The 12,352-nt window shown below is 46.1% G+C and overlaps 1 protein-coding gene across 2 annotated transcripts in view; it reads left to right on the top strand.

Annotated features, from left to right (window-relative positions):
• TMPRSS6 (transmembrane serine protease 6) overlaps window positions 1–12,352 on the top strand; it is a 49,712-nt gene that overhangs the window by 10,277 nt on the left and 27,083 nt on the right. For both annotated transcript variants that reach the window (XM_043968595.1, XM_043968594.1), the window contains 4 exons: window positions 1,606–1,810; window positions 3,705–3,841; window positions 8,999–9,111; window positions 9,343–9,452. In XM_043968595.1, the coding sequence (XP_043824530.1) occupies window positions 1,606–1,810; window positions 3,705–3,841; window positions 8,999–9,111; window positions 9,343–9,452 (565 nt within the window). The remainder of the gene's footprint in view (window positions 1–1,605; window positions 1,811–3,704; window positions 3,842–8,998; window positions 9,112–9,342; window positions 9,453–12,352) is intronic.

The raw sequence follows: 12,352 nt of genomic DNA, 5'->3' as shown, positions 1-12,352 counted from the left end.
TTGTTGTTGCTCTTCTTCCTCTTCCTCTTCTTCTTCTCCTTCTTCTCCTTCCCACCCTTGCCCCCTCTCACTTTTATTGCCAAAAGTCCCTCTGTGAGCTTGGGGTGGGGGGGAGGGCAGATTGTTGATGTTTGTAAGGAACCAACCTTTGTGGAGTGTGGTGTAGGGGTGTGAGTGTGGGTTTGGGGGTGGGGGTGGGGCACACATGCATGCAGAGGCACAACTTGTGTAAACAATTGAACCCACAATAATGTATATGTAGCCCATAGTGAGGACTTCACACTGGGTAGAGTATGGGTGTGTTCTTTGAACAGTGTAAGCATCCACTCCCTTCCTGCAGAAATGAGTGCACGTGAAGAGGTGTGGGCCTACGTGCTTTTGTGAGACTGTGACATCTTACAGCCATTTTCTGAGTGTGTGTGTATGGGCGGGGGGGGGGGGGGCAAGTTAAAGAGGGGATGCACACTTAACCCCAGTTGCCTAACTAAAAAAAAACAAAAAACAAGAGGGGATACACAGGGAGGTTGCAAGGTTAGTGTTGATTCTTTCCAGGGATAATGACTCCAAGGTGGGTTAGGCAGTTTCTGCCTTATAACCCTGTGGTCCAAGCAACTGAGAACATAGATTATTTTTTCCTTTTTAAATTAAATATAAATTAAATTGTAAATATATATATATATATATATATATATATATATCTTTTTTGGGTAGCAAAGACTAAGACTTATTTCCATACCACAAAACAATAAAACAAAAAAAGGGTTACTACCCTGCAAAGGATGATAATTAGAAATAATTCCTATAATACTTTAAGGCTTACAAAGCACTGTATACAACAACCCTGTGAAGAAGGTAGGGTAAATATTATTATGCTTCTTTTACAGAAAAGGAAACTGAGATTCTTGGAGGTTGAGTGTTTACTCATGATTACTCAGCTAGCAAATGTCAGAGGCAGGATCTGAAACCAGGTCTCCTCCCAGCATGCTTTCTACTTTACTATACTGGGTATAACTGTTTGATGTCTAATTCAGAGCAAGATTTAAAAAATATAAACACTTAGGTACAATCCAGGACCTTAGAGCTAAGAGTCACAAGCAATGCGTGAGGCCCTGCTCTCACTCCGTGTGTGATAATGCAGTTTCCTAATCTCCCTGAGGAGTAATAGCCACCCAGCAAGGAGAATGTGGGAAGGGAGAATGAAGAATCTAGGCAGGACAATCACCCCTCCAGGTGGTGTTGTATACCAGTCAGGAGTGGTGTGCATGTGATCGTGTGCTGAATGCTTTCCACTTATCCTAGGAAGGGAATCAAATTGGTCACGGGAGAAGACGGCAGGAAGCCGGGCAAGAATTGAAGGGAGGCAGTGGGAAAGATGAGTCAGGACAAATGGAAGAGGAGCTGAGGCAGAATGATGAGCCGTAGAGATGAGACACAGGTGGAAACTGGAAGGCACAGGAGGAACTGGGAGGCCTAAGCCCTCTCCCGCTTGACTGACTGACCTAGGGACTAACAATACCCCTAACCTCCGCTCTCCACCACACCCTCCCCATCTCCATCCCTCTCCTGGGGCTAACAGGGGCCAGGGCTTATATCTCCCCTCTGTAGGATGCTACCGATACAGTCACATCAGCATAGGCCAGATAGTGCGGCTCAAGGGCCCAGATCACCTGGCCTCTAGCTGCCTGTGGCACCTTCAGGGTCCCGAGGACCACATGCTCAAGCTTCGGTTGGAATGGACGCTGGCTGAGTGTCGGGACAGGCTGGCCATGTATGATGCTGCTGGGCCCCTGGAGAGCCAACTCATCACCTCGTGAGTGCCCCCTTTGCACCGACCTTGGGGAAGGCTAGCTCAAAGGGCCAGGGAGAGTTGAGGAGGAAGGTCGAGTCTGAGTGTGTCTTGGCTTGTGACAAATCACTGGATGGCCTCCCCCTGTGGCCCCTCAAATGAGGGGAGTGGACTAGGTCCTTTCTAAGATTCCCTTCAGATTTCACATTTTACATTCTAAGAGCTTGGGTTCGAGCTCTCCATCTTCTAGGGTCCCTTCCAGTTTTCACACTCAATGTTCTATTCTCTATCCAATCGACTGGTCAGTAAGCATTTATTAAGTGCCTACAATGCACCACTCACTCTCATGCTCTGTGGACACAAAGGGCTTGAGAAAGGAATCAGGAAAGGTCTCTTGGAGAAGGTGGGATTAAAACTGACTTGCCCAGGGTCACACAGCTAGTAAGTGTCAAATGTCTGAGGTCGGATTTGAACTCAGTTCCTCCTGACTCCAGGGCCAGTGCTTTATCCACTGTGCCACCTAGCTGCCCCAAAACTGAATTTTGAAGGAATCCAGGAGGCAGAGACAAGGAGGAAGAAAAAACCAGCCTTGGTGGGGACAGCCGATGAAAGAAATCAATTTGGGAGATAAAGTATAAGGGGCAGTGAGGCCAGGGTCACCATCTTATAGGAGAGTTAAGATAGAAAAAGACAGAAAATTTAGGAACAGACCAGGCTGTGAAGGGCTTTCAAAGCCAAACAAAGGATTTTATGTTTGGTCCTAGAAATAATAGGGAGCCACTGGGGTTATTGAGTAGGGGGTACACTTTAGGAAGAGCAGTTTGAGAACTGAGTGAGGAATGTGCTAGGGAGGGGAGACACTGGAGGCAGGGGGAACAACTCCCAGTTCATGCACTAGTCCAGGCATGAGAGATGCTAACATTCCATGGATACATTTCTATGTGAATGTTCTATATCCAAAAAAAATTATTCTACGATATTCTGTGTTCAACCATAATTCTATCCTTAGTCTCATTGGTAAAATTAGCATTAGTGGGAAGTGGCTCAATGGTCAGGAATTATAGCCGTGTTATTGTAGAAATCATACAGGAGAAAGAAATTTGGATTGGAATCTTTCCTCTATTGCCGGTATGACCTTGGGAAAGTCACCTACCTTCCTTAGGCCTCAATTCCTTCATCTGTGAAAAAGAGTTGGACCAAATGACCTCTAAGGTACCTTATAGCTCTAAATTGATCAATCCTATGAGTCTCAATTAGCGGTCCATTAGGCATGTTGTGAAAGATGCCAACAATGCCCTCTCTACCCCTCCGGTCACAGAGTCAGAATTTCCACCATTCAGGGTCTCTCTTTTGGATTCAGGTACAGCCAGCCACACCTATGTCTGGAATGGTTAACTCATCGGGCAGTTATTACTCATTTAAGCCTTGTTATGAATTAGTTTGCTGTTGTCAGCTAAGAGCTAGTTATTAAAGGAATAGGGGATTCAAAGGGGGGGAGACAGAAGGGGTAAGTTAGGGGTCCTCAAACGCTTAGGTGGGAAACCAAAAAGCCACAAGACAGGGGGAGGGAGGGCCTTCCCAGGGAACACCACTGCTATCTCTTCCTTCTGGGGTGGGGAGCCTCAGTGGGTGGGGTCCTCTGTGGTCCTTGGCACCCCTCCTAGACTGCCTAGAGGGGAGGCCTTCATCCAATGGGTCATAGGGACATGGAATCTTAAAGTTAGGATGGACCTCAGAGGTCATCTAGTCTAACCTCTTCATTTTCAGATGGAGAAACTGAGGCCCAGGGAGGAGGTAACTCGCTGATGGTCAGAGGTTTCCATATCAGGCACCATCTTTAAATCGAGGCTCTGACTCTTTCCATTGAACCATTCGGGCATCTCCCCATTGTAACCCCCACCTCCCCATCTCCCCTCAGACTCTACGGCTGCAGCCGCCAGGAGCCAGTGGTGGAAGTCCTGTCCTCTGGACACGTCATGTCTGCAGTGTGGAAGAAAGGCTTGTACAGTTACTATGACCCCTTCACGCTCTCCGTGCAGGCTGTGGCCTTCCAGGGTGAGGAGGGGATGTTGGGCATGGCTGAGGGAGGGGCAATGCTCTCACTGAGAGCCCTTGGCCGAAGATTCTCCCCCTGCCATCCTGACCAAAGGTGGTCAGGCAATAACCAGAGAACCCCTGAGGGACCCGTGGTGTCAGCTCGCTTCTACCCCCACCTCCTGTTCCCCCTTCTCTTGTGCCTCCTGCCGACCCTCTGCCTGGCATAGAGGCAATGATCTGAGGCAGCATGTGGGCACAGGCCCTCCTGACCTAAGTGCTGGCCGGGTATCTACCTCTCTGTGCCCAAGGGAAGGGGCCCAAAGGCTTTGTAAAACCTAAAAGTGATCCATGAATGGGAATTCTCACCATTCTGTCATCTCCATCCCAAGAGGAGGCCGGGTGGTGGAGGGTGAAATCCCCGGGCTTGAGGCTTTAAGGCTCATCTCTGCTGTTTATTGGGCTGCAGGACCCTCCAAAGATCTCTTTTCTGAGCCCCAATTTCTTCATCTGTTAAATGGGGCTTATTAGCCTGGGGCCCTGCCCCCCTCATGGGGTTGTGGTGAAGAGCTAGTGAGATAATGTTGGTGAAGCAGTTTGAAATCCCAAAGAGCTATCTCAATGAAAACCATTGTTTTTTCTCTGCTTGCTCTCTCTCTCTGTGTCTCTCTCTGTCTCTGTCTCTGTCTCTCTTTCTCTGTCTCTCTCTGTCTGTCTCTCTGTCTTTGTCTCTCTTCCTCCCTCCTTCTCTCTGTGTCTATCTCTGTGTCTCTCCCTTCCTTTCTCTGCCTCCTTCCTTCCCTCTCTCTGTCTGTCTCCTCCTCTCCCTCCCTCTCTGTCTCTGTCTCTCTCCCTCCCTCTCTCTCTCCCTCCTTCTCTCTGTCTTTCCATCTTTCTTTCTCTCTGTGTGTCTCTGTCTCTATGTTTGCTCTCCGTCTCTCTCTCTCTTTCTCCTCCTTAGAGTCATAAACATTCAAACAAAAAGGGATTTGAGATGTCATTGAGTCAAACTATTTTGTTTTATAGTTGAAGAAAGGGAGACCCACTGAGGGGCACTGACTTGCCCAAGGTCACACAATAAGCTATTGCCCAAGTTGAGATTAGAACCCAGGTCTTTTGGCTCCAAGTCTTCACTTTTTCCACTATGCCATGTGTGGCTCTCTCTTTCAATTCAATTAAACAAGCATCCTTTAAGTGTCTGATTTATGCAAAGTACTTTCAGGGGTGCTCAGGTTGGCCCCTGCCCTAGAAGAGCTGAGATGCTGCACTTTCCCACTGCCCAGCGCCAGCTTGAATTATTTTACATACAATTTAGAGCAAGATTTTAAAAACACAAACAGGGGGGCAGCTAGATGGTGCAGTGGATAGAGCACCGGCCCTGGATTCAGGAGTACCTGAGTTCAAATCTGACCTCAGTCACTTAACACTTACTAGCTGTGTGACCCTCGGCAAGTCACTTAACCCCAGTTGCCTCACCAAAAAAAAAAATACAAACAGGGCTGTACAATCAAGGACCTTATAACTGAGGCATCATCACAAGTGGTTCGTGAGGCTCCTGCCCTCATCCTCCCTGCCACAGCTCAGAGCCCAGTTTCCCCAAAGAATGACAGCCACCTAGCCAGGTGATAAAGGAAGGGAGGGTACAAGGCTAAACAGGAGAATCTGCTCTCCGGGTGGCTTGGGGCACATACCTTCCGATATAACAGGTGAACAGAAGAAAAAAAGACAGCAGGATGTGTGCTGGGGCTCTCTAACAATTAGGAAGAGCAAGGAATCCTTCCCATAGCAGGTCATACCTGAGCTGAACCTTCAAGGAATCAAGGATTCTTAGATGCTGAAGTGAGGGAGGAGGGAGATGATCTGGGACAGCACAGAGGTGAGGCATCCGAGGTTGAGTAGGAAGTTGGTGAGTTTGACTCGAGTGTGTGAAGGGGAGTTTGGAATGAGAACCACTGGTGGAGCCCAAGAGAGCTGGGACACCGTACCATCTCCCTCAGCCCTTTCTGCTGAAGATCTGTGCATGTGGTGACCAGATACCATCCAGACCACCCAAAAGAAAGATCAGGGGGCAGCTAGGTGGCACAATGGATAAAGCACCAGCCCTGGATTCAGGAGGACCTGAGTTCAAATCCAGCCTCAGGCACTTGATACTTACTAGCTGTGTGACTTTGGGCAAGTCACTTAACCCCCATTGCCCCACCAAAAAACAAACAAACAAAAAGGATCAGACTCCTTTTCTTAAATTCTTTAGCTTGCTTAATCCTCACTCCTGTACCCCAGGAAAAAAAAATTACTTAAAGCATAGGTTTGGGTTTACGTCTAGGCCACAAAAGGGAAAGTAGAAAGGTACTCGTAAATTAGGTGTGGGACAGGAATTTATTTTCCACTCACACATTCTAAACACACAAAAGGTTTTCTCTAGTACATATTGAAGGCAGCTGAGTGGTGCTGTGGATAAAGTGCTGGCTATGGAGTCAGGAAGACCTGAGTTCAAATCTAGCCTCAGCAACTTCCAAGCTGTGTGATCCTGGGCAAGTAATTTAACTCTGTTGGCCTCAGTTTCCTCATCTGTCAAGTGAGCTGGAGAAGGAAATGGCAAATGACTCCAGTACTTTGTCAAGAAAACCCCCAAAAAGGGGCGGCTAGGTGGCACAGTGGACAAAGCAGTGGCCCTGGATTCAGAAGGACCTGAGTTCAAATGTGGCCTCAGACACTTGACACTTACTAGCTGTGTGACCCTGGGCAAGTCACCTAACCTTCATTGTCCTCAAAAAAGAGAGAGAGAGAGAGAGAGAGAGAGAGAGAGAGAGAGAGAGAGAGAGAGAAAAGAAAACCCCAAAATGGCCTCACAGAGTCAGACACAACTAAAATGACTCAACAACAAGAAGCACATATTGACAGAAAAACGTAAACAAGCTAAGCAAAATTCAGTAATAACTGCTATTATACTGATGGGGAAATTAATTGGGAATTAAACCCATCAAAACACAAAGCATTTGCCAAAGCTGCTGGATTGGCATTTTACATTTCTACATTCAGTCAGTCAATTAACAAACATTAATTAACACTTAGTATATGCCAGATACTATGCTAAGCATTGAGGATACAAAAAACCAAAACCTTTTACAAAGTAATAACATGGGGAGCAGTTAGGAGGCACAGTGGATAAAGCACTGGCCCTGGACTCAGGAGTTCAAATCCAGCCTCAGACACTAGACACTTACTAGCTGTGTGACCCTGGGCAAGTCACTTAACCCTCATTGCCCTGCAAAAATAAAAATAATAATAACATGTAAATCACTAGGTACATACAGGATGTATTCAGTATGAAAGGAAAATAATTTTGAAGGAGAAGGCGCTAGCATCTGGTGGGGGGGTGGGAGGTAGGCAGGGAGCTGGGAAAGGCTTCAGCTGTTCCTTTATGGTAAATGTCTTATGACAAGCCAGGTCAGGTAGCCGGTCACTTCCATGTAGTTGCCAGGGACTTCTAACAACAAGCAGCCAACACTGACTGGGGACACAGGATCTCAGACTCCCAAGTCTGCCCTCATGCCCATCTCAATATCAATATTCAATCACCTAGGATTAGGCAAAGACCCAAAAAGCAGGAGAAGCAGTGGGAGGCCCAGATTCAAGGTCACCCAGCTAATTGCCACATGGGGAAAGACCCCCTCAAAAGAATTCCCAGAGTTACATGATGCCACCTGGGAGGACTAAGAAAGAGACTGAGGCAGACACCCCCCATTTAAAAGTCCCCTGAATCATCTACTCTTCTTTTTCAGGAGACAATAAGGAGATTTCTTTCTTTATTTATTTTTATTAGGCTATGTCTTCATCTTCCCCACAGCACCCAAACTCTTCAGCAGTGAATCACATGCAGCCCAGGGATGTGACCATCCCAGGATGGCCAAGGAACTAGGCTAGAACACATGATCAGCCAGAAGCAGGCAGGACAGCTCTCCCCGTGCCGTATTACAAGAGTAATATGGAATAATACTGGGAAGCAGGAGGATGAAGCCAGATAGCATCCCCCACACCCATTCCCATGATGGTTCTCGAGGATTCCAAACCCTGAGCCACCTCCACCTTGCACGCCAGGCCTTGCCTCTGCAGAGATCTCCAGCTGAGCCCAAAGTAGCCTATGCTACATGATGTTGGGCAAATTACTTTCTCCCCCTCCCCTTCAGTTTGCTGTTCTGTAAAATAAGGAATTTATCAAATCAGGGGGTCGAAACCTAGATTCTGGGAACTTTAAAAAAAAGTTTACAATTGTATTTTAATATCATTGGTTTTTTCAGAATCCTTTGCATGGCATGCATTTTAAAATATGATTCTCATATCATTTCCTTCTCCATGGGTATGGAAGAGGCTGGAGGAAGAGAATTTGAAACTCAACATTTTAAAAAATCAATGTTCAAGAGTGAATCATTTTAAAAGCTCATGCTTTTGCAGGATCCATGACACAAAAATGGTTAAGTATACCTGTCCTAAATTAGCTCTGAGATTCCCATGAAACCCCAGCCTCTTCTAGCATGGGCAGGCCAAGCATCAACCCCAACCTCCCACCCTCCACCCTCTTCCTCTTGGGCCCTGACAAAATCCGAGGAAAGCCAGGGTTTATTGTGACTTAAAGAAAAGGGATTGGATAGAAAGTTCTGGGATGGAGGAAAGCACAGGAAAATAATTACCACAGGCAAAAGCGCTTCGATTAAGCATCAGAAGATCTAGAGGTAAATGATGGCTTTACAGATTACCAGCTATGTGACTTAGGGCAAAGCCCTTCATGTTTCTGGGTGTCAGTTTCTTCATCTGTGAAATGAACTAGATGACCTTAAAGGGTCCTTCCATCTTTAAATGAATGATCCTACAATCCTCTGGACTGATTTATAGTTGTGTAGATTAGACAAATCACTTAACCTTATTTAGCCTCCATTTCCTCCTCTCTACCACTACTTTGTTTTTTCTTTTTCTTTTTTTTTGCAGGGCAATGAGGGTTAAGTGACTTGTCCAGGGTCGCACAGCTAGTAAATGTCAAGTGTCTGAGGCTAGATTTGAACTCAGGTCCTCCTGAATCCAGGGCCGGTGCTTTATCTACTGCGCCACCTAGCTGCCCCCCATTTCCTCATCTCTAAAATGGGCATGATTTGACTGGACTGAGATGTTTTTCCCCTTTCTCAGATTGCCAGGTAAACCTGACCCTGGAGGGCAAACTGGAGCTACAGGGAAATATCAGCACACCCTACTATCCCAGCTACTATTCCCCTAGCACCCACTGTACCTGGCATCTCACGGTAAGCTCCCAAGGACTCTGGGCTTGGACCCATTATCCTAACCCAACTCTTCCCCTCAGTCTCCTGACACAGTGGAAAAAGGGCTGATTTGAGGTTCAAATCCTGGCTCTTCCTCCATTCCCTTGAGGCTAGTTCCCTTGCCTGAGTCCTCCCAGGTTCCTTCCTCTGAGGTGGTCTGGCTGTTCACTCCCAGCACCCTCTTGTGCATCCCTCTCTTGCCTTCCCCTGCAGGTTCCGTCTCTTGACTATGGAGTGGCCCTCTGGTTTGAGGCCTATGCTCTGAGGAGGCAGAAGTATGACTTGCCCTGCACCCAAGGGCAATGGACCATACAAAACCGAAGGTATAAGGGGGCTTGGGGATCCTCCTTCTCTTCCTTGGCTCTTGAGCTCTCTAGCCTCACCTCTCCTCAACAACCTCGCCCATTTCTATAGTCACCTGGTATTCCTGGTCTGACAATAGTAAGACAGGTCTGGACATTATCACAGACTGGGTTACAGAAGAGAGGGATCTTCAGGGTGAGGAAAGTGGGATGTGAGCCTAAAAATTATATCAGTAACTAAAAGCACAACTCAGTTCAGGTGGCCTGTCCTCCATGGAGTCTTCATTTAGCCAATTGAATCAATCGATCAATTTGCTATCAATTTTGGGGATATCAAGACCAAAACAAACCTTCCTTGACCTCTTCTGGGGTCTTCTGGGGGGGGTGGGCTGTGTGTTCAAAGAGAGGACACAACATGTCCACAGATGAGACAATCCAAAATATATGAATAATGCATACAAAAACTTTGGTTGGGAGACAACCCTAGCAATTGAGGGAATCAGGAAAGGTTCCATGAGAAAGGCGATGCCTGAGTTGAGCTTTAGCAGGATCAAAGGCTTCCAAGAGGCAAAGGTGAGGACAGAAAGTGACCTAGGCATGGTACCCAGCCTGGACAAAGTCACAGAGTTTCAAAAGCAGGAGCTTCAGTTATTTTTGTACAGGCAGAGCATGGTCTAATTTGTCTGGGACATAGATAAGATGAAGGGGAGAAATATCCCATTAGCTTGGAAAAGTAGGTTGGAGTGAGATTTCAAAGGTCTCTAAGTGCCACCCAGAGAGCCTCCTATGTTATCCTAGAAGCCAGAGGGGCCCCTAATGCTTCACAAGCAGGAGATTGATGTGGTCATAGCTGTGTTTTAGGCTCAGCTGTGCAGAGGATGGAAGGAGAACAGAAAGGGTGGAGTGCAAGGGGACTGTTAGAAGGTCATGGTAATAGTCAAGGAGGGTGGTAATGAGCATTTGACCTGGCTGTGTAAGTGGAGAGGAGATGGATATGGAGAGGTTGGGGAGGTGGAATCAACAAGACTTGGCTATTGATGGGGGGAGGAAGGAGTAAAGAAGCTCAGAATTTGAGAGTTGAAGAGTACCTCCACAGCCATCCAGGCCAATCCATCCATGACAGAAATCCTTGCCATCACATAATGCTGAGTGGTCATCCAGATTGTTTGAAGACCTTGCCATCCAAGGCGGTTACCCATCCTACTTTGAGATGCTCTCATTCTTAGGAAGATTTTGCTGACCCTAAGCCTGAATGAACCTCTTTGTAACTTCCCCTGGTTGCTTCCATTTCTTCCCTCCCCAGGCCAAACAGAACCAATCCACTCTTTCCTTCATCTGACACCTCTTCAAATACTTGGGAACAGCTCCATGCCCCCCCCCACCAAGTCTTCTCTTCTCCAGTTGAAGAATGTCCAATTCCTTCAAATGATCCTTATATAGCAAGGATTTATGACCATTCACCATCCTGGTCACTATCCTCTGGACAATCTTCACATCCCATTGCTTACTCATATTGAGCTTATAGTCCACTTAAAACACCAGATTTTTTTCAGGACAGCTGCTATTTAATCATATTTCCCCAACAGCATGGAGCTGATTTTTGTACCTATATGTCATAGTTCATCCATTTATCCCTGTTGAATTCCATCTAATTAGATTTAGTCCAATGCTCTGTGCTAGAGGTTCTTAGCCTAGATTTCATGGGATTGTTTTAATATTTTGATAACTCTTTCCCAATATAATTTGTAATCCAATGTAATTGTAATCCCATAATTTCTGTCATCCTGTATATTTTATGTATTTGAAAGCATGAGTCTGAGAAAGAGTCCATAGGTTTCATCAGGCTGACTCCCCCAAGGGGCCCAGACACAAAGAAGGTCAAGAACCCCTCTAGTTCATTCACTTTTGGGGGGATCTTGACTGTTAGCCAGTGTGTTAGCTTTCCATCATCCCAACTTGGTATCAGTTACAAATTGTATGATCATACAATCTATGCCTTTATCCAAGTTATCTATAAAAATATTAAACAGCCCAGTACCAAATAGAGATTTCCCGATATTCACTGAAGAATTCCTGCTACACCAACCTGGAGCTAGTGATAACTAATCTTTAAATCCAGCCAGCCAACTAGGTCCAAATTCACCTCATATCCTCCTCTAATGCACATCTATCCAGTTGATGGGATGTTTTATGGAATCTGATAGCTTGGCTAAAATCTAGGAAAACTACAGCTGCAACAACCCCTTCATCTATGGTTTAGTAACCCTGTCCAAAAAAAGGCAAGAGAGTCTAGGCAGGCACATCCTGTCCTTGCTGAAGCCACCTTAATGCTTTGTAATCATCACTTTCCTTTCAAGCCCTTCACCAACCATCAGTTCCAAAGTTTTCCCAGAAATCAGGTCAAATGTACCTACCTATGGTGTTCAGACTGTTCTCTTTCCATTTTAAAAAAATTAGGACATTTGCTTTTCCCCAAACTTGTTGACTTTTTCCATTTTTCATGATCTTTCCCAGATCACTCTCTGAAGTTTAGCTCTTTCAGGGACTCAAAGAGGGCATACATCTGGGCTAGGAGATTTCAGTTCACCAAGGGTATCTGGGTGGTCTCTCACTGTCTCCTTATTATCTTGGGTAGCACCTCCTTGTTTGTAATTTTTGTGCTGACATTCCCACCTGAGCAATGAAAAAGCCCAAGGTTGCATAGTTAGGTTACTAGAAGAATGGTTGTACTTTCATTGATTCCTCCCAGCTGAAAATGATGCCCTCCCTCCTGAGATTTCTCAAAGCACATTACCTAATTTCTCCTTTACTCCCCCCCCCAATCTAGCTTGAACCATACATAGTGTTCATGTCATACTACCCCCAGCAGACTATAAGCTCCTTGAGAGCAGAAAGTGTCTCATATTTTGGCTTTTTATCCT

The sequence above is a fragment of the Dromiciops gliroides genome, chromosome 5, assembly GCF_019393635.1.
Source record: "Dromiciops gliroides isolate mDroGli1 chromosome 5, mDroGli1.pri, whole genome shotgun sequence".
Classification (NCBI taxonomy): Eukaryota; Metazoa; Chordata; class Mammalia; order Microbiotheria; family Microbiotheriidae; genus Dromiciops; species Dromiciops gliroides.
Note: the sequence above shows the minus strand (reverse complement) of the source record. Positions and strands in the feature narration are given on the sequence as shown.